General features: G+C 35.6%; 5 protein-coding genes across 5 annotated transcripts; 2 read left to right on the top strand and 3 right to left on the bottom strand.

Moving 5' to 3' along the window:
* The first annotated feature begins 887 nt into the window (after positions 1-887).
* Positions 888-6,438, top strand: YSL7 (YELLOW STRIPE like 7). The gene is made up of 6 exons (XM_068639358.2): positions 888-1,378; positions 3,699-3,862; positions 4,061-4,158; positions 4,256-4,390; positions 4,676-4,865; positions 5,240-6,438. Exons 1-6 carry the CDS (start codon positions 1,018-1,020, stop codon positions 6,332-6,334), a joined length of 2,043 nt encoding a protein of 680 aa, XP_068495459.1. The 5' UTR covers positions 888-1,017; the 3' UTR covers positions 6,335-6,438.
* Positions 6,405-9,816, bottom strand: LOC137831610 (Ubiquitin carboxyl-terminal hydrolase family protein). The gene is made up of 4 exons (XM_068639356.2): positions 8,337-9,816; positions 7,053-7,274; positions 6,824-6,959; positions 6,405-6,737 (listed from the first exon to the last, which is right to left on the bottom strand). Exon 1 carries the CDS (start codon positions 9,590-9,592, stop codon positions 8,342-8,344), a length of 1,251 nt encoding a protein of 416 aa, XP_068495457.1. The 5' UTR covers positions 9,593-9,816; the 3' UTR covers positions 6,405-6,737; positions 6,824-6,959; positions 7,053-7,274; positions 8,337-8,341.
* A 1,385-nt stretch (positions 9,817-11,201) lies between these two features.
* On the bottom strand, positions 11,202-12,516 carry LOC137831609 (NDR1/HIN1-like protein 6). The gene has a single exon (XM_090304035.1). The coding sequence runs from the start codon at positions 12,142-12,144 to the stop codon at positions 11,416-11,418; it is 729 nt and encodes a 242-aa protein (XP_090160161.1). The 5' UTR covers positions 12,145-12,516; the 3' UTR covers positions 11,202-11,415.
* A 2,067-nt stretch (positions 12,517-14,583) lies between these two features.
* On the top strand, positions 14,584-18,614 carry LOC137831608 (nodulin MtN21 /EamA-like transporter family protein). Its single transcript, XM_068639354.1, has 7 exons — positions 14,584-15,329; positions 15,422-15,469; positions 16,350-16,472; positions 16,742-16,891; positions 17,353-17,524; positions 17,776-17,836; positions 18,091-18,614. The coding sequence occupies exons 1-7, from the start codon at positions 14,763-14,765 to the stop codon at positions 18,191-18,193; spliced, it is 1,224 nt and encodes a 407-aa protein (XP_068495455.1). The 5' UTR covers positions 14,584-14,762; the 3' UTR covers positions 18,194-18,614.
* Positions 18,615-19,088: 474 nt separating this feature from the next.
* LOC137831606 (uncharacterized) lies at positions 19,089-21,865 on the bottom strand. Its single transcript, XM_068639350.2, has 2 exons — positions 20,311-21,865; positions 19,089-20,161 (listed from the first exon to the last, which is right to left on the bottom strand). Exons 1-2 carry the CDS (start codon positions 21,688-21,690, stop codon positions 19,220-19,222), a joined length of 2,322 nt encoding a protein of 773 aa, XP_068495451.2. The 5' UTR covers positions 21,691-21,865; the 3' UTR covers positions 19,089-19,219.
* Positions 21,866-22,030: the final 165 nt, after the last annotated feature.

The following is a 22,030-nucleotide window of genomic DNA, read 5'->3' as shown; positions in this document are numbered from 1 at the left end:
AGGAATGAACAAAAGGTTGAAAAAGTAGCATGTTGGACGGTTTACACAACAACCCTAGAAAGTTATTAATGGAATGCACTAATAACTTCAACACTCCTACACAAAAAATGGAAAATATTATATATCTAACACTGTGAAAAAAAAAACTTAATTACCTACTGATTTAAAGCGTTTTTCACGAATTTCAATCATAAAAAAATTCTATTTTTCTTATAGAGATACTTGGGTGGAATTAATAGTGTGAAAAAAAAAAAACTCTTGAAATCTAACTTGTTTAAAAATTTGGAGATATATTTAGAGAATGACTTATACTTGCTACAATTGCTACAATTGCACCTATATGATGACTCAATTATTCTTTTATAATAAAATTGCACCTATATATATGATGACTCAATTAATTATTCTTTTATAAAATTTGTTTTACAATAATGGTTGAATAGAAAGTTCTTACCACTAAGATTATGTCTAAAAAATATATATTATAAACTAATTTATACCCTATTATATATATTAAAATTAACTTAATATACGATTTTTTTTCTACAATTCAACATCATATATACTAGTACGATTTGATCTCTTCCATATATTTTTTTTTTCCTTAAAATGCCATATGATCATTTGAAAGATAAAACATAGATTATTGTTATAGTTTAAGAAAACTATTTGTAATGCATGCATGCAAAATTTGAAATAAAAAAGCATGTCTACGTTGAAAGTAAAAGTCAAAGGTAAGAAAATGTAGTGCGAAAAGAGAGGTGGTAGATGTGTGTTTGTGTTCCGAATTATGAGAAGTAATAATAGAATAGAAAAAGGAAAGGTGAATATGAGAATTAGAAAGCAATAAAAGTGAGAGTGGAGAAGGAGAGAGATAACTACAGAGAGAGAGAGAGAGAGAGAGAGAGAGAGAGAGAGAGAGAGAGAGAGAGAGAGAGAGAGAGAGAGAGAGAGAGAGAGAGAGAGAGAGAGAGAGAGAGAGAGAGAGAGAGAGAGAGAGAGAGAGAGAGAGAGAGAATGGTTTCGGAAAGGAGTGAGTTGGAGAAAGGTGGTGAGGAGGAGGAGGTGGAAGAGACATCTGTTGAGAAGGCATTTGAGGGGAAGGTGGTGCCACGATGGGAGAAGCAGATAACACTGAGAGCAATGGTGGTGAGTTTGGTGTTGGCAGTGTTGTTCACATTCATTGTCATGAAACTCAATTTAACAACAGGAATTATTCCGTCGTTAAACATATCGGCAGGGTTGTTAGGGTTCTTCTTTGTGAAGATATGGACGAGTCTGCTAACCAAAATGGGAATGCTCGTTCAGCCATTCACTCGTCAAGAGAATACTGTTATTCAGACATGTGTTGTCGCATCTTCTGGCATTGCTTTTAGTGGTACCACTCTTTTCTACACACTTTTTCTTTCACTGAATGAAATTCATGCTGCTATAACAAAGATAAATGTCACCTTCTTATTCCAATCAACCAATATCTTTCATATAGATGTCATTACTTGTCCTTTTGACACTATCTTTTCAAGTTGTCAAATAATCAAATGCACACAAAGTTTCTGCTATGAAGTTTACAAGATACCCTTATTTTTTCAGTTTGTTGGATTATAAAATAAATATGTAAAGTAGAGTTGTTTATTAGTCTTTTCATATCATTCAAAATCTTTTGAGTTGAAACGAGTTATCTATATTATGTTTATCATTGTACATGTTCTAGGCTTTACAAGTTACTAAAAATCCAAATCTTCATATCCAATTCTAATTATTTAAATTATATTACTTTAAGTTTGCTTTAATGCATTTGTCTCAAATCAAAACCTATATATTTTCTATTTTAAGTCTAATCATTTTATTAATTAGATTTGACTAAATATAGATTAGATAATTTTTTGGATTTTGAGAATTTAAAAGTTATGAAATTTTAGGTTTGTATGAAGGATTAGGTGAGGCCAAACAAGATTGTGTTGGGTTGGGTGCAGCTAATGCAAAGTCAAGTCGAGTTGGGTCTAATTCGTTCAAGATTGGGTCAAATCAAGCCTAGGATAAGTTAGACCAAGTCATGTCAAAGTCAAGTTTGCTAGGTCAAGCTAGACCTAGGTTAGGATAGATCAAGTCAGACCTAAGTGAGGTTGGTTCGGACCAAGTTCATCCTTAAGTTAGGTCAAACTTAAGTTAAGTTGGGATAGGCTAAACCTAGGTAAATTTAGGTCAGGTCGAATCCAAGTCAAGTTAGGTAGGACCAAAACCATGTACAATTGGTTAGGATGGTCCTAGGTCTGGTAGGGTTAAGTCGAACCCAATTATGACCAAGTTGAGTTGGGTCCAAGTAAGGCCTAGTGGGGTGGATCCAGGTAAGGTAGAGTAGGATGAGGTTTACATCAAGCCAAATTGGGACATGCCTACGTCAGGTAGAGTCAAGTCAAGCCAAAGTCGAACCAAGTTGGGTGGGCCCCAAATCAAGCCAAGTTGACAAGGTCAAGGTCAAGCCAATGTGAACCGGGTCAGACTAAGTCAACTTGGGTCAATATCAATTCAAGTTATCTCGAGTCCACTTCAAGTCGAATTAGCACGAGCTTAAGTTAGGTTGAGTCAGTCCACGTCTGGTCGACTTGGCCTCAACCCAAGTTGACCTTAGTAAGGGCAGGACTCACAACAAGTTGAGACCAAGTTAAGCCAAGTCAAGCAAGGCCTAGGTTGAGCCAAGATGGACCCAAGTTAGGCTGATTTGGGAAAGGCTCAAATCGAGCCGAGTCAGGTCGAGCGTAGCTCAGAACGAGTTAGTCTAGGTCCATGTCAGACCAAATCAACCTGGCTAAGTCAGCAAAAGCCCAAGTTAGGTCAAGTTGATCCAGTTCTACTTCCACATAAAGTCGAGTAAGGATGAGCCCACGTCGGATCAAGTTAGGTCGAGCCTTAGTTGAGCAAGGTCCAAGTTGGCGCAAGTAAGCCTAAGTCCATGTAAGACCGAGGCCTGCACCAAGCTCAATTCAAGTTGAATCTCTCACCTAGGTCAGGTTGGGTGCAAGTCAAGAAAGGTTAGGTGGACCAAAGTCATGAAAGGTTGGGTTTGGTTAAGTCAAGCCCAAGTCAACTAGGATCTAACTAGGCCCATGTAGTTTAGGTTTGGTCGGGTCCAAGTCAGGTTGAATTGGACTGAGTCTCTGGTCCAAGTCAAGTTGGAACTAAGTCAAGTCAAACCTGGTTAGTCTGGGCTCAAGTCAAGTGGGTCAAACTAGGTTTCAGTTCAAGTCAAGCTTAGTGAGCTCAAATCAAGTTCAAGTTAGGCTAGACCAAGCTAAGCCAACTCACACTGGATTTGATTAGGTCAAGCCCACATCAGGTTGGGTCTAGCTGCACTGATCCCAATTACGTAGAGTTTGGTCGGATCGCATCCAAGTTGGATCAATGCAATTCTAAATTTAAATTTAATTTGAAATTTTTTTGCAAACTCCATTAGATCTAAGTTAAATTAGATTGAAAAAATACAATTCACAGTGATTTAGTTAAAATGGATTTGGATTTCAGATTTAGTTTATTTTGTTGAATTTAGATTGGAGTTTAAACCATTATCACCCCTATTTTACATTGTTTGAGAAGTAATATACTACTGATATTATAGTCAATGCTTTAAGGGCTAACTGCAATTCTCATGGAATAAACCTTCTTTTCTGTTGACACTTCTTTGATTGGATTTGCTTGAACAGGTGGTTTTGGTAGCTATATCTTTGCAATGAGTTCAGAAATAGCAAACCAATCTCCTGAAGCTAACGGTCCACTGGATATTAAGAACCCAACTTTAGGATGGATGATAGCATTTGTTTCTGTTGTTAGCTTTTTGGGCCTCTTTTCAGTGGTTCCACTTAGGAAGGTACACTAATCTAAGGGCATCAACTAATGAACAACAGCAATTATTAATTATAACAAGCATCACTGCAAATGTAGGATAAGTTTATAATTTGAATGTCTAATTGTAAATTTTCTTTCATGGCATATAACTTTCTATGCATGAATCTTCTTATTTGTCAGTGCTTGTTGATTGAGTTTTATTTTCCTCTTTTGTTCTTAGATCATGATTGTAGACTTCAAGTTGATATATCCTAGTGGTACTGCAACAGCTCATCTTATCAACAGTTTCCATACAACAGAGGGTGCCAAACTAGCAAAGTGAGAATTCGGACCTTGTTATTGTAGAACCTTCTTTTTCTTTATTAATACATCTATAAGATGTTTTTAATTTCCTATTAACTCATTCCTTTTCTAGGAAACAAGTAAGTGTGCTGGGAAAGTTCTTTTCATTTAGCTTCTTGTGGGGTTTCTTCCAATGGTTTTACACTGCTAGTGATGATTGTGGCTTTAATAGCTTCCCTACATTTGGTCTTGAAGCCTATAGAAACAAGTACGTGACTACATATTTCTTATTAATGAAATAAAATAGGAAAAATGAACGCACTACTTGTGTTTTCTTTCTATGGATACTGATTTTTCCTCTTTCCATTAGAATGCTTTTATAGTTAACAATGACTGCAAGTTATTCAAAGTTGACTCAAAGAAATTCAAATGCTAACTTACCTTTCTTATTTTGATAATAAGCTAATCAAAAGTCTTGACATGAATTATCTGTAATGAAGATTTATACATGTGTTTTAGTTCTCAATCTATAAAATATTTATCTGCATAACAGGTTCTTCTTTGACTTTTCGACTACATATGTGGGTGTCGGGATGATATGTCCATACATAATCAATATATCCCTTTTGGTTGGTGGAATTCTATCTTGGGGCATCATGTGGCCTATCATTAATGCTAGAAAAGGAGATTGGTACTCTGCAGATCTCAAGTCAAGCAGCTTGCATGGCCTTCAAGGTTACAAAGTAAGTTTTTTTTTCAACATTTAAAAACATTAAAAGGTATGTTTCATTGTGATCAAACATTAGGTATATGGACAATATCACTTCAAGATATAGTATTCTGAACAATAAATTTAACTGAGATATAAATTTTTTTATGAACTTTTTTGTTAAATTGTTAGAGAATCAAAATGATTCTTTGATTAAACAAATCGCATTAATGAATAGTATAACATGCATTATTGCTTTGGCACAACATATGAATAACTTGGATGGAATGAACAAACGTAGTATCAATATGATACAACACAGTGTAATGCACTATTGTTCTGTGAATAATACTAATTGAGGAACATATTCGGGTTGATAAGTCTTGTTAATGTATTCTCTAAGTGCAGGTTTTCATAGCCATAGCAATGATTCTTGGTGACGGTTTATATAACTTTGTTAAGGTTCTTGGTCGCACTTTGATTGGTTTGTATAACGAATTCTTCAAAAAAAAGACAGAGGCATCATCCAATGATCCTGACTCATCTTCATCAGACTCATATGATGATAGGTGTAGGACTGACATGTTCCTCAGAGACCAAATTCCTGCTTGGTTTGCTATTACTGGCTATGTTGTTATTGCAATAATCTCTATAATCGTTGTTCCCATCATTTTCCATCAACTCAAGTGGTATTACATTGTTGTGATCTACGTGATTGCACCAGTACTGGCATTTTGTAATGCATATGGGTGTGGACTAACAGACTGGTCCCTTGCATCCACATATGGAAAGTTAGCAATCTTCACTATTGGTACATGGGCAGGGGCTTCCCACGGTGGCGTTATTGCTGGTTTGGCTGCATGTGGGGTCATGATGAATATTGTATCCACAGCCTCTGATCTAATGCAGGACTTCAAAACAGGTTACATGACAATGGCATCACCAAGGTCTATGTTTGTGAGCCAAGTTTTTGGAACTATCATGGGTTGTATTATATCTCCTTGTGTTTTCTGGCTTTTCTACAAGGCCTTTGGCAACCTTGGGGTTGCTGGCTCACCATACCCTGCTCCTTATGCTCTTGTTTATCGTAACATGGCAATACTGGGAGTAGATGGCCTCTCAGCTCTGCCACAATACTGTCTCATCTTTTGTTATGTATTCTTTGGAGTGGCAATAGTTATAAATCTTATACGAGATTTGGTTGGAAAAAAGTGGGCCAGATTTATCCCTGTTCCTATGGCTATGGCAGTACCTTTTTACATTGGAAGTTATTTTGCCATTGATATGTGTGTTGGCAGCTTGATCTTGTTTATTTGGCGGAAGCTTGACAAGGTTGGTGCTGATACATTTGGTTCAGCAGTAGCTTCTGGTTTGATTTGTGGGGATGGAATTTGGACGCTTCCTAGCTCGTTCTTAGCTTTGGCAGGAGTGAAGCCACCTATCTGCATGAAATTTTTGTCCAGAGCAGAAAATACAAAGGTGGATGGATATTTAGAATCTTGAGAAATACTGCATTGATTTTGTACCCTTTTTTTAAAGCACATTTTTTTTAAAGCTATACATTAGTTGTAGTACTTTTTTATTAAATGTTATCAGCTTGTTCAACTCTTTCTTGAGTTTAGATGTTAGTTGAATGTGTATGAATGGTACTTGATTTTATTTATTTCTTTTACGAAGGGTTACTATAACTACTGTATTTTCATCATAATTAGATCAATGTAGTAAGGTACATAGTGACACAGATTAAAACTGCACAGTACAAAAATCTGCCCGCCTTAATTAGTTCAAGACGTAAATGCACATTATTTAGAATTGGCACACTTTTAAGTTTCTAACTTGATGGGGACACCCGGCACGTATACAACAGCCTCACCAAGTTTTTGCATCATAGTCCAAGGTTCAACTCCTGTGACAGGACCCTCAAATGCATAAATGGGAAGATAGTGAAATTCTATCAAGGCCACAAATCAAATTTAGATAGAGAGCACTAACCAAATTCTTCCTTGAGCTTCCTTTTATGATGAGAGGTCAGATAAAAAATATCCCAGACGGCACCTCCTTTGGTAAATTCTTGGTAAAAGTAGAAGCAGGCACTTGAGAATTATGAGTTATTTGCAACAAAAAGAAACTACAAAAGGAGGAAAAGGAAGTATTTGGTCAGCCTCACCATTTTTATAAACAATGCTACCATTTGGTGGTGGTTTAGCAGATGCATGCTTACCGCAGGGCCCATCTTTTGCCATTTTTGACACTAGGGAAGACCCATTAAGAATTGAAAAATCATCTACTGCCCGCAATGAAATGTTTTCTTCTAATATTGATTTTCACTTCACAACAGAATTATTGTTCTGCAAAACCTTAAAAAGTTCACTTAGGTCTTTTGCAGCATATTTTTCTTTCAACGTCTCTATTTTGGTCAGATATTGAGAAGTGACGGTCACCTCTTCAGTATGTGTAGAAAACAATAAAATAAAATAAAAAATCAGATATGTGCAAAAACTGGAATTTAATCTTCTATAAGAAACTGATAATTAAGATAAATTATTTAAATCACTCACAAAAAAGACGCATACTTAACAACAAAATCTACTATACATCCTACTACCACTATCAACGAATATTAGTGGCAAAAAGCATCTAATGTTCAGCAGGTCATTGAGGTAATTCAAGCGAAATTCACCATGGAACATTCTATGTTTCTTACAAGGTTTTTGGACCTATAGTGGTTGATTTTGATTGAAGCCTCCAAACACTGTTTAATTCATCTGGAGTGTTTGGGACCTGTTATTGTATTATACGGTTACCTCCAGGTGATTTTTCCACATTCCACAGTTAACTTCTTCCAATGTCTTTAAGTTCCCATTTATCATCTTTCTATCACTATTTGGTTTGGTTGTAAATAAACATATCAATTAATTCATTGGGTCATATACATCAATAATGTCTTTGTAGTGTTATCCTAATAGAAATGTTCGTGTTGCTATGTAATTTCTCCAGCAATGTTTAGGATGTACAGTGTATAGAGTCCATTGCAAATTTATGTTCTGTTACATCTGTTTTATAAAGTGAATCACTATTTTAATCCTTCAAATTGAAATGGTCATTGAATTGAACTGTCAGGATTGCATAAAACACAAGGATTTGTATTCTTTATGGTTTCTGTACGAAAGCTTCTGTGGTAAGCAGGGAACCATTGTTTAGCATCTTTAAATGTAATAAAGACTAAAAGTCAGCTATAATTGCACAGAAAATTTTCAGAACAAGCTGAAACAAAGTAACAAGATGGACTTAACCTATGCTTAAAGTCTCACCCATCCAGCCATCTAGTTCAGCAGAGAATAGAGCTTCTATTCTAATTAATTAGGATGTTTTCCTATATACCATTCTGCTTCAACCAAGCAAAAATCAAAGTTGCTATCCATGTATTGTGGATGCTTGTATTCCAAAAGCAACACACAAGAAAATTAAGGAACCCTAGACATGGAAAAACAAATAAACAAGACACCTTAATCAAGATGGTGACAAATCATGTCTTTGCTGGTTTTCCTCTTGTCTATCCTCATTGCAGCTGCTTGAATCCTGCAACTTCGAATTAACAGCTGGCAGACCCCGACGTCCTAAAACAACAAGATCAAGTAGTCGTCTTCTTGCATCATAGACAGGATTTGGTTCTACCAAACACCCTCTTTCATAAGCTTCCCTCAGGAAAACAGTATGTCTTTTACCCTTGGTTGACAAATAAAAGATCCCTGGGTGGTCCAAGAAAAGATCCCTTATATTTAAATCAATCCCAAACCATTTCCTAAACTGGCTGATCTTCTCAACTTCCACCATCTTCTCCACTGTCAAACTCAAGAACTCATGAACAATCGACACTGCTCGCTTCTCCATGGCCATCATTCCAGCCTTAGACTTCTTCTTCTCACCCGGCACTTCATAAGGCCCCACATATGGCAACCTCTGCCACTCCTTCACCTTGGCCTTGAAATTCTTGCTCAACCTCATCCCCGGGGGATACCCCTGTTTGAAACTGAACTGCATTTCCATCCTATCAACACTGCAGTCCTCTTTGCAGCACTCTACAACCCTCCAATCCTCAACAGCCGCCCTAATGCCATTGCTGGAAACACTATCAACCAGCTTCAACAAATGAGTATTCTGTTCATGCCCATCGCACAGCTGAAAAACACCAGAATTAGCAGATATAACAGAGTCCTCGAAATCATCGGGCAGCCCAAGCTCCTTCCAAACCTTAAAGACAGCTCTAAGAGGTACCATTCTGGATGCTGACATGGACAGTATCCGAACAAGTCTTTCAACAACAACAGGCAAAGAAGCATTGATGGCCACCGCTTCCTGGCGTGTAACACCGAGAGCAGCGTCAGTTAACTTGCAAAAGGGCTTTAACTTGGAATGATCATAGTAAATGTGGAAGATGTGAGGAAACTTGCGAAGGAAGGCAATGGGCCCGCGGTTTAGGTGGAGCTTCTGGGAGAGCTTGGAGAGGAAATCAATGGAGACTGATGGATTCCTTGGGTTTGCAAGGATGAGGTCTTGAATGGAAATGACCTTGAGAAGGTTCTTGTAGTTGTCCATGAGTTTCTCAAACGTGGGGTCTCGAAATCTCGATGCTACATACTGAGCAGACGTTGTTTTGGATCGAACACACATGGAAAAACGAGTTGGGTGTTCCATTATGCCCACAAACTTCACACCCATTAGTGTCAACAACCCTTTTTTTATGCAAACTCGGTTAGACATTTCGTCGAACAGCTGAGACTCAATTATTAATCAGACAGAAGGTAGATTTCAGAACATAGAATTTTTTTCCCGCTTTTAATCAGAGGCCCGATTTTCCATCCAACATATGGAGTCGGTGACAATGTACGGCGAGGATACGAAGGTTGTTCTGCAAAAGTTGCTACCTTTGATGTCGGAGAGTCTGCGTCTCGGTTGAACAAAACAAGTCCAACACTACTTTTTTATGTGATACATCGTGTAGGCATAAAATTTCATATATAATAATTTAATTATACATCTAAAATTATTTTAATAAATTATATTAGCATTTAACTTTGTTTAAACTTAAAGAAATAACATATTTGTAGGAACAATAATTAATGGAATATAATAAAGTTTAATAGAAAATAGTTGTTACAATTTAAATAACGATTTATTTAAATTTGAATAGAATAATAATAATTTTAAAAATTGTAAAATCTTAAAAAATGTAATTTCCCCTTTAGAAGTTGTGTGGAAAAATGACTTGGGGGGAAATATAAAAGACGAGTTAATATAATTGTAAACTCTTTGTGTTTAATTATTGAAAAATGTAAGAGATTTAATTTTAAATAAATTTTTACTTTAATTATAAAAATATGAATAACTTGTTAACGATTACATAGAACGGTGGTGGCCAAATAGAACCGAATATGATCATGCGGAAATAAAGTAAAGTAATGGAAATCCCTAAAAACTAATGAACTATTTGCTAATTGTGTTTTTATTAGTTTATTTTCAAGATAATATATATTGTAAAAATGTTAATATAATTGTAAACTCTTTGTGTTTAATTATTGAAAAATGAAATAGAAATTAATTTTAAAGACAAAAAATAATTAATTGTTATAGTAATTAAATTAGAAACCATTTTAGAGAATAACAAACATTTTGATTTTTAAATTAGTTTTTATTATTATTAAATGGTTTCTAAATTAGTATATAAATAATTGATAGTTAAAACATTGGTAGTTAATTAGATACCTTTAACAATAATAGAAACTAATTTAAAAACAAAAAAAATAGTTTCTAAAATAATTTCTAATTTAGTCACTATAACAACTAATTATTTATTTTTTCTAAAATTAGTTTCTATTTCATGATTTTGTTGTAGTGTTATGTTGTATAATTAAAAATTTCTTGAGACTTTGTTTCCTTGTTATTTTAGTTATAATTAATTAATCTTACATCCTATTAATTATAATTAAAAATATATATCCCATAACCAGTGATAAAACATCTTGAAGCTACCAAAATATTGATTATCAGAAATATTAGTTACTTTTTTAATAAAATCTCAATAATATTAATTAAATAAATGTTTTATCATCACCTAAAAAAGAAATGTTGACAGTGATTTCATGTTAAAATTATAATAATTAATTAAAAATGGTATTTTATCTTATAATTCACTTTATATACATGTATACAACAGATCCCAGAAACAAAAAGAAATAAACAATGTAATTCTCTTTTCATGGTTTAGTTGGAGAGCAGCAATGAATAATTATGGAAATAAAGATCATATGAAATAAGATGCTGGCTAATTGTGATTAATTAAGCATAAGAACCAGATAATAATGCATGCTGATTTGTGAGTAAGGAATAGTGGTTGAATAAATAGAATCAAATTACAAGAACTGTACTTCAATTCTGAAAGTGCTGATGGAGAGAAAAACCACATCTGATCCTCAAACCCTTATGAAAAATATCAATCAAACAAACGACAAAAAAGATGAAAAGAACATAAAATAAATATATGGCACATGCACTATACTAATCAAGAGTAATATGCACTAGTGAATTCATAGCCTAAACCTGAACTTACAATCACTGCTTGAAATGCTAATATCATTATTAGCACCAAGATTATCCACCAAAAGCTTGCACCTAACCCTGAACTTGATTTTGAAGAGCTTCAACTTACCAAGCTTAACCCTCACAGGTTGATTAACCTTAAGATCAAGGGGAATATTGTTGGTCTGTTGCAGCTGCTCCTGAATTCTACTCATTAGGGCACTTGCATCTTGTGCTTCACCTGTTAGAGACAGATCAAGCACTGTGGTGTTCCTGTGACCCTGGTAGAACTTTGGCAAAGACCCTTCACACAATTGTGTGTCCATGTACAAAGCACTTATGTGGCTTCCACCCTCATAGTATATCCCAATCTTCTTGTTTGGATTTGTTGCAGTGATCGCCACATTGAAGGTTGCTGAGAGAGTGTTGCTGTCAGAAACACTGAACTGGCTTATCCTCAGTTGGTCCACTGAGTATTTGGGCAGCTTTGGCCTAAACACAAGGTATATGATCCCTACTGTGATGCCAATAGCAACGATCAAAATCAGCAATATGCTAAGTGTCCAACACAAAAACCTGCAGCAACAGCTTCTTCTCTTTGGTGGCTTGGAATGCATCGCAGGAAAGGTCCGTTTAGGAAAAACCCTATCAGATTTATAACTGTTTCCAGGCACCAAAGGTCTGTGTGGTGCCTCCACATCATGAACAGGATGAATTCTTTGGTGTTCTGCCATCATTTTGTTGCTGTCAAAATAGCAATCAGAATCTATAATATATCATATATTATACAAAATTTATCACTGCAAAAGTTTTGTAGACACCAGACAAAGCTTCTAGCTCTTGATGATTTTCCTTCTTCTTCTCTTTGTTGGTTAACTTCTGTATGTATATTTAATATATAGGTTACTGAATATTGAAAAGGGTGTGTGGAGAAAGAGGGTGGGAAGATGAACGCGTTGAGGAGCAGGTAATGACAAATGAGCAGATTGAAGCTTCCTATTAATGTTTGACTTGAAATGTTAAAACTTGAAAGAGTCACTCTCTGGTTTATTTATGTCTGCAGAATTATCAATCAAATGGGGCGATTATTCAACCTTGTGTCTTTATAATGCTGACGCAAATCGAACAACTTTTGTGATTTTAAGCATTTTTAGCTACCAAATCAAAGTTCTTTCATAAAATGTTCACACAACAGGTATATATAAATAAGGTTAGTTGCTGCATAAAACAATTATCCATTTGGGATCTTATGCAAAAAGTCATGAACCAGTGTTTATAAGAAAATGCTATATGATGAAGTAAAATATAATAAACCATGTTGTATAAACTATATTTCTTTTACTTATGGTAATGACAGAAGATATATTCTTTAACAGTGGCATGTATCTTACCATGTAATACTGTTTCTGATTCGATAAAATAAATAAAAATGTTACTGTCATTTAAAAAAACAAAACTCATATATTTCTTCATTGGTAATATACTCTGTTTTTTCTTTTTAATCATATAGATTTTCAACACAATTTTTAAATGTTGTCAATTCTAGTTTTGTCTCACAATTGGAAAAAGGAAAATATTAAGTGAAGGAAATTGCCAATGTTATAAACCATTGAAATCGTGCACACAAACTGTTCCACAGTTTCAAACTCAACGTCACAATGTTTGACGATATAACCCCTGGTTTGAATCTGTATAAACTCTTAACAGTACATAATCATTTACAAACTATGCTCTGAAATTATATAATTATACTATTGGTCTAAAAAGATGAGTGTGTATTAAGAAGTGACTTTTAAATTTAATTTAAATTTATAAAATAAGGTTTATACTTAATTATATATTATAAAATACTTTATTTTTTAATTTAAATGAAGTAATGAATTAGAAAGTATAAATTATGCCACTATGACAAATTGTGTGAGTCTCTAATTATATAATAAAATTGTAAAAAGCATATTTTATGTAAACAAATGGTTGATATTGAGTGGATGCTTTTTTCAGCCGCATATAACGCGTTCCAAAGTCAAAGTCAAAGCTCTTCACGTTTCATTGTTACATTTAGTAAAAGAAATAAAAATAATTAACCAACATGTGTGTCAATTTAATTTTGAATATAAAATTCAATTTCCACTCACCTAATAGTCTTATCTAAATTGTTATATTTTAAATATTATTTGTTTTAAAGTTTAGTGATTTTGAAAAAAAAATATGGATTTAAGTAGTTTTCGGAAATAGTCAGCTATTACTTTTTCGTTTGGTTCTTTTCTGACCATTTCTTCTTCTACTATTACTAAAATTTTGGTCAATTCACTGAAAATGAAGTTTAATTATACACTATTTGTGTGTGGGCTGACCAATTCGTCAAACTTTACTGGATTCGGCTTCACCAAGCCCAATGGATTAAAATCTAGCCCAACTAACTTTGGGGCCGAGACCTATTCTTCTTCGGCAGTTTCTTCCTGCACCCCTACATTTTTCTTCCTGCACCCCCACAATTTTGTAAATTCCAAAACTGACCTTCACCTATTATTTGAATTCGGTATCTGAGAGTATGCTATGGATTCATCAATCCGGAAGTAAATCATGTTGCTTTCTGGATGAGAGAGTGTTCCAAAAGCAAAATTTGCATAAATTGTTGATTTTCGGATTGTTGAATTCAAAAGCCTAATTTCTATTACGAATTAGTGGATCTGGAATGATTTTTTTCAATTATGGATTTCTGAATCTGGAATGCATATTTTGAATTACGGATTGGAGGATCCGAAATGGTTTTTTTAATTATGAATGTTTTGCATTTTTTTATTTTGGATTAACACTATCATTCATATACTACCGAAAGCACCAATCCGAGAGATTACCATACGCACCAATCCAAAATTTTACCGGAAACGCTAATCTGAAAATTTACCGGATTTCATAATTCAGAATAAAAAAAAATATATAGAGAGAGAGATAGTTTTGTGTTTGCGTAACCTTGTGAGGGTGCAGGAAGAAAAATATGTAAGGGTGGAGGAAGAAACGACCTCTTCTTCATGCTTTAAATTTTCAAAATTACCTTTATTCTCTGGATAAGAAAATCTGGAATAATAAATATAATTCAAAACTAAAAAATTATTTTGGAAAAAAAATCTGAAATACAAAATTGAAAATATATTCTGATCGGAAAATTAAAATCTAAAATATTTCTTGATAAGAAGTTCTTGAAGTAATTTTTATTTACATTTTTCAAAACAAAATAAGGTGCTTTATTTAAATTCTATTTCAATATTACACTAGGATTGCACCACAAATTTCCAGTTACTGTTTCTGATATTAAACGCAACACATCACCTAAACACCACCACTCACTCCAACAATGGCGTCGTGGTGGTGCTCTTCTCCCTCCCCCACCCTCGCCGTCGCCACCACCACCACCACCGCCCGCCGCTACTCCATCACTTCCCAATTTGACATCCGAACCCTCAGATTCCCCCCTTCTTCCTTTACTCGTTCCACCGCCGCTCCACCTTATCTCCGATTTAGAGTTCCATGCTCCAACAAAACAGCCTTGCCGGATTCTCCGGCGCCGCCTCCGGACTCCGTGGATTGCGTGGGAACGGGACAAGACGTGGAGTGCCTCGTGAACACGGAAAAGACAGAATTGGAGCCACTTTCATCGTCATCGTCGATTCCGTGTCTCGCAGAAGCGCTGTGGGAATGGACGGTGTTGGTTTCACCGTTCTTCTTCTGGGGCACGGCCATGGTGGCGATGAAGGAAGTGCTTCCGAAATGTGGACCGTTCTTCGTTTCCGCTTTTCGCCTCATTCCGGCGGGGTTTCTTCTCGTGGGTTTCGCGGCTTCGAAAGGAAAGTCTCTTCCTTCTGGCTTCAACGCTTGGCTTTCCATCACACTATTTGCTCTCGTTGATGCCACTTGCTTTCAGGTCCTTCTTCTTCGCATTTCACTTGCATGTATGTTTTATCTTAATAAAATACAATGCTTATAGGTTGAAGTTTGATCAACTGATTGTGACAGGGTTTTCTCGCAGAAGGGTTGCAGAGGACTTCAGCTGGTTTAGGAAGCGTATGTTGCCACTTAATTTCTTAATCAATTTTACCGCGCATTATTATGCATTCAAATTAACTCTGCAGTGGACAAACTACATCATAAGTACATTTAAAAGAATGAAAGAAAAATGAATTTTTTATAAGTTTAATTTAGTTTATGTATCTACTAGTTTTTTTGTGATAACTTATCTACAAGCCAAATTTTGTTTATGTATGAGTTATATTTAAAATTTATGTCATGTTAGTTTCTTTAAATAGTGATTGTTTATCTATGTTTAGCTAGTATTAGTTTATGAACAAACTTATTTAAGTTTTTTCATATAATACTTATTGAGAAGATTTTCCTAAATCTTATTAGTACATTTACTTTTTATACAATGCTTCCTTTATAAAATACTGTACTAGAAAATGTTATAAGCATAATACTCCAACAATGTGAAGGTTTGCTAACTTTGTTATTATAATACCATAGTTATGCAGGAGAAGTTTGTTCATTTTTATAATAATTATTTAAAAAGATAATCCTAATGTAATTAACCGATGTGTTAACAATATAACTATTTTTACTATTGTTAATGTCTGGTGGGTTTAACAATATAAATATCTTTAATTAGTTTTGATAAATTCTCAGTATAAAGTTTAGTTCTATCAATCAATTAGAATTCACTTTAAATATATTTCTTCTAAATAGTTATTATAGAAAGTTAATAATTTTGTGATCATACATGACAATTCATGTAATTTTCTTTTTTGCATAGTAATTGCATTCTATACAAATTATATTATTATTTTAATAGAGTGAATTTTATATTGATTCAAATTCTACTTTCAAATTCTGACAGCGACAGCCATTATTGTTGCATGCTTTTTATTATCTACCATGGGTGATATTGCAGGTTATAATTGATTCACAACCTTTGACTGTGGCTGTACTTGCGGCTTTGTTATTTGGGGAGTCAATCGGAGTTGTTGGAGCTGCTGGGCTTGTACTTGGTGTCATTGGACTTGTACTACTCGAGGTAATATTTGATTCCGGATTTAGTTTTAAGCAAACATCACTAGTTATTATCGTACCCTTTAAAGCAGAACACAAAATTAACTGTTGAATTCTTGTATATTTGATTTAGAATGATGTTAAGGATACGTTTTGAAGTTGTTACCATCATCCAAAAGTTTTATGCAATTACCTATTTACTCTTTATTACTTCGAAATATACAATTTTTTGTGAGCCTGTCAAATGCTGTCGACATATTATTAGTAATGCAAGCACTGGTAATTTTGTTGCAGCTACCCGCCCTATCATTTGATGAAAGCAACTTCTCTTTGTGGGGAAGTGGTGAGTGGTGGATGCTTCTTGCAGCTCAGAGTATGGCAGTTGGCACAGTCATGGTCCGGTGGGTCTCCAAGTACTCTGATTCTGTCATGGCAACTGGATGGGTGTGCTTCAAATCCCTTTTGACTGTAGAGTGTTTGATATCTTTATGTTGATTTGATTAACATTGTTAAATACCTATGGCACTTAACTAAATAATCGTGTTTGTTTTAATGTGTCATATTGCCTCTTTGCATTGTCAGTTTTAAAACCAGACATGGCAAGTTTGCCAAACCAAAAATTTGGATATGCTTCTACTTTATGGTTCACTATTATTGTTGCAGCACAATTTATTTCTGCAGATGTCTCTAGAAATATTGTATATCTTAATAGTAAGTTTGTATGTGATACTAGTGAAATGGAGTGTATTGTGTTCTTGTATTCATATCTTATTTGATTATTTCAGAAAAAAAAATGTTGTCTGAGTAAAAAATAGGAAAAGACAAGCAAAATGGAGGACGCTATATCACATATGATGTTATGGTTATAAGCTTATAGGTCAAAACTGTACCCTTTTCTATTGCAGCATATGATTATTGGTGGTCTCCCACTTCTGCTATTCTCAGTTCTTAACAATGACCCTGCGGTGAGTGGGAGTCTCAAAGAGTACAGTTCAACTGATATATTGGCACTCCTATATACATCTGTTTTTGGAAGTGCTGTCAGCTATGGCGTGTTCTTTTACAGTGCAACTAAAGGTCTATATTTCTCCCCGTATATTTTTTTCTCTTCATCAATGAATTTCCTTTTATGGTCACTGAGAATTCCAGATTCCATGTTAAATCCGAAATGGTTAATTTATTCTTCAATATTGTAATCACTGTTATTGATGCATCTTTAGCTATAACTCGTAGGCATACGGCTTTGAAGATTCTTCTTTTTGTTTTTCAAAATCTATATTGATCCCTAAGAAATAGACCACCATATGATATTGCATTTGTGACTGCAGGTAGCTTGACCAAGCTCAGTTCACTCACCTTTTTAACTCCAATGTTTGCTTCAATTTTTGGGTAAGGCTGCCTCACAGTGGGAAAGAGCCATAGGATTTTCAATTACTTTCAGATTTCTACTAGGAATGTCATTAAGGAGAAAAAAAAGTAACCCTCTCTACATTTAAAGTTTTGGAAATTCAATGACATTCTTTCATAATATCTTGAAGTTCTTCTTGCTTTTTTGGTACTAGTATTTTCTCTTTCATTTTTAAGGTTTTCATTTCTTTTTGAGGACCTTTGAGTATGACTTACATTTTGCTTTGGTATTTCAGGTTTCTCTATCTTGGTGAGACCTTCTCTCCTGTACAACTTGTTGGGGCCTTGATCACTGTGGTTGGAATATACATGGTTAACTTCAAAAGCATTGCTGAATGAACTTCCATTTTTGCCTGGTTCTTTCAACCTTATCCAATGGTAAAAAATTGCTCGGGGAATTAGATGTTTCCATGAACTCAAATTGGGAACGCTAGAAGCGAGTTTGGTCGTGAGGAGAAAGTTGGTGATAAACGAGTTTCAGCCTTTGTAACCATGCTTTGTGGTGTAAATAAAGTTTTGTTTTGTTAGTTAAATTAGGCTCGAGCCTCTTCCTAAGGCAACATATACCAAAAATTTGGAAGTTACTTGGGCAAAACACAAGCCTTGTCGGAATAAATTATTTCCGGAAAGGTTCTTTTGTTGTATAAGATGTTATGGACTCAATAGAATGTATATATTATTATGACCAGTAGTATATGGCAAGGTTGATGTATAGTGAATCTGTTACAAAAGAAATTATATTGATATGACAAGTTTGGTATGTTTTGAGTCTGTTATGAAAGAAATATATTGATTTCAGTCCCTGCATTTAAGGAGCTTAATCAAATTATAACTTCTAGTTTATGCATCAGTTGTAGAGTACTCGATCAATTAAAATGTGAACCGTCTGAGAGTATTATTAACTAAAGATTCAGAACTTATTAATTATATGATTCAGCTGCAGTAATCTAAATCAACAACTATATATAGCAATGCAGGAAACAGGTTAACTTCTACACTAAAAGGGAGAAAAGCTATACCAGCCAAATTCAATTGCAACAAACTGTTGACTAGTCTCCCGGAATTTTAAATTGTACAACACTGCAAAATCGAAATAAACTGTTTATTAATTTATTTAATGTAACAGCTCTTGTTTCCATTTTTATTTGGAAATTGTAAGATATCATTGCCGTGACCATTGTTAAGTATCTGTTATACGGTTCCAGTTGTAGAAATAAAGAGTATATGGTTCCAATTTGAGACAAGTTAAAATATTGACCTTAATTAAATGAGAAGTGGCCGCAAAGTGTGCAACCACAAACATTAGAAATGTTTAAACTCAAGAAGTCTAACATACAAGATGAAGGGAATATCTTTCAACACAATCTATGTGGGTGCAGATGCTGTGACAATAGGTATGGTGTGAAGTACTTTATTGGCACCAAGCCTTCCACGTCCTATCCCACTCCCATGCTGATGATCACACTCCCTCCCGTTGCTGTTCAACTTCTTCCTGGCTCCATCCACATCACATCCTGTTTCAGATGACACACTCCCTTCCAAGCCTAATGGACTTTTCTGACCTTCCTCTCTGGAGTAGTTCAATCTTGAAGTCCAGCAATCTCTTGATTCAACAGAGCTGGGCTCCCATGAAGAAGAAGAAATCCCCCACTGCTGTTGACCATTACCGACAGTGAAACTGTTGCTTCCTGAAGACTCTTGGTCTTCCATGTCCACCCCACCGACTGAACCACCCCTATTCACTGTCACATACTTATGCAAGCTTGATTCCAACACATCATCATCATTGAATACTAACATAGATTCCACAACTGGGTCCTCAGCATCTGGCTCCCTCTTCCCATAATCATTGGCAGTCAATGGAACATTGTAGTCATTCCTACTACACTGAAAAGTTGGTGGACTTCTCCTGTCCTCTGCACCACCGAAATTTAAGTTGGTGTTAGAGTTGAGTTCAGCAACAGCTTCGAGGATAGAGCAAGCCTTGGTGACACAAGCTGGGAGAGAAACAGGTGGAGTGCTCTTCTGATGGAAGTTCTGGATATCTTCAAGGAGCAGTGAAGCGTAGGACTGAGGAGGATTCAATAGAGCTTCAGGGTTGAGGTCTAAGTCCTGGGATCGCCTTGAAGATCTGCTTCTTGTTAATTTATGGGGTTTTAGGTTGTCCAACCCTGGTGGTACCATTGTTTTCACCACAGCATTATCAGTAATTAAAGACTGCACTTTGATATCTCCCTCGGGTTGCACCTTTGTATTGTAAGTTACAGTCATGCCCTTGTCCAATGCAGTTCTGCTGCTATTTGTTCTCTGCAATGAGGATAAACATCATTACATATAACTTACATTAATCACACCAACAAGTTTAATCCATTTCTAAACATGAAAGGTGAAATGTCGAAAGGTCGAATCTCCAATGCTGATAAATTCTGAACCAAATATTAAAGAGTTAATAGTACCTGAATAGCCTCTGTTTCAAATTCCTTTTTGGGTCTGTTTTGAACCCTGCTGCTGTTATTGTTGGCTGTTGAATGTGGAAAAGCAAGGGAGTTAGGTTCAATCTCACTCAATGGATTTCTTTTGTAAGGTGATTGTTCTGCTTTCCTTGAAGAGCTACGGCTAAGGGATGGGGGCGGCTGATTCTCGTTGAATGCTTTATTAGCATTTGCTGCATTCCCATTTGCTCTTGCAGGAGACTGAGAACGCGGTGAAGCAGCACCAACATTTCTCTTCACTGTTATCCTCTTGATGCCAGTGGTTGCTGCAGATTCCCCACCACCACCATTATTGTTACTCTTATCCATCACTAGTGATGAAACAGTGGCAGGCACTGAAACCATTTTCCCAGGCCTAGAACTAGTGTTGCTATTGTTTCTTGCGTTGGCAGATGTGTTCTCTGATGACCTTCTTCCAGGAGATCTGCTAACTCTCCTCTCTCTACTGCTTGACCGTTGTTGCTGGTCTCTTTCCCTGCTTGGTGTTCTTCTTCTCCTTTCCTGAGAAGAAGGCCTCGGACTAGGTGACTGGCGGTGTCGCAGCCGGTGTTGGTGCCTTTCATCCTCACACAAATCACTGTTGCTTTCATTGGCATTGGCCTTCTTGGAGTCCTCATCGTTGGAAATGGTGTCATTGTCACAATGGTCAAAATCATAACTTCTCTTTGAACCTGAGTACTTTCTTCTGTGTTCACCAGAAGCAGCAACAGCATTACCTGAAGAGCTTCTGCTGAGTCTCCCACACTGTATGAGAATTGCATCCACCTCCTCTTTGGTGCAGCTTGAAGTCCTCACAGCTACAACACCCATGTTTGTTGCTGCTGGTTGTGCGGCTATGTCACCCATTGATTCAGTGGTGACATTCTGCTGAGTTGTGCAAGGTGGCGACTTGGAATTTCTTTCTCTATCATCATGGCTCTTCCTGTGCTTTATGATGAATATCTCCTTTTTCACATGTCCCTCAACTTCTGGCACTGCCTCATGTTTCTCTTCCACTTTCTTAGAATTCTCCTTCTTCAGTTTCACCTCTGGGTCAGTTTCCAGTTTGGGTTTGGAAACATTGACACCAATAAGAGAAGGATTCTTCAGCTCAGCAACTGCGGAAGCTGACTTGGTCGCAGCAAGAGGGGAAGAGGTAGAAGTAGAAGACCCTTTTTTCTTACTCAAACATGCACCCATGGAATTTTGACAGACAGAACTAGTGAAGAAAAAATGCAAAGTAAAAATGGTGTTAGGAATTACACTTAGAAGAATAGGAGCAAGGAGGAAGGGGAATGCGAAAGAATCTTTTTTTTGAAAAAAAGATTGTGGCCATTTTATCAATGACAGTGAAAGCGAGAACATTCAAAATTTGAAATACAGAGCGGGCTGGAATTTTGCCACAGATCCATAGAAGGGTCAAGTTGTGTTGTCTGACACAGGCGACCCCACAAAGTCACTAACTTCAAATTCATAATGTTTTTCTAACCATGGAAGTATATACCACGCAGTAACAAATATTAAATACTACTTTGCTTCCACTTCTTACTCTGTCAGCATTCAAATTTGTACAGCTGGGAATTTGTATAACGGTTATATATTTCATTTGGATCCACAAAAAATAACCGGTGTTATATATTATTTTGGCTAACGAACCCATCAAACGGCTATACTTTTTAATTTTTGTTATGAACCAGAATGTTAC

This window comes from Phaseolus vulgaris, chromosome 6, assembly GCF_051622355.1.
Source record: "Phaseolus vulgaris cultivar YP4 chromosome 6, ASM5162235v1, whole genome shotgun sequence".
NCBI lineage: Eukaryota > Viridiplantae > Streptophyta > Magnoliopsida > Fabales > Fabaceae > Phaseolus > Phaseolus vulgaris.
The sequence above is the reverse complement of the archived record's forward strand: the minus strand, read 5'-3'. Positions and strand labels throughout refer to the sequence as shown.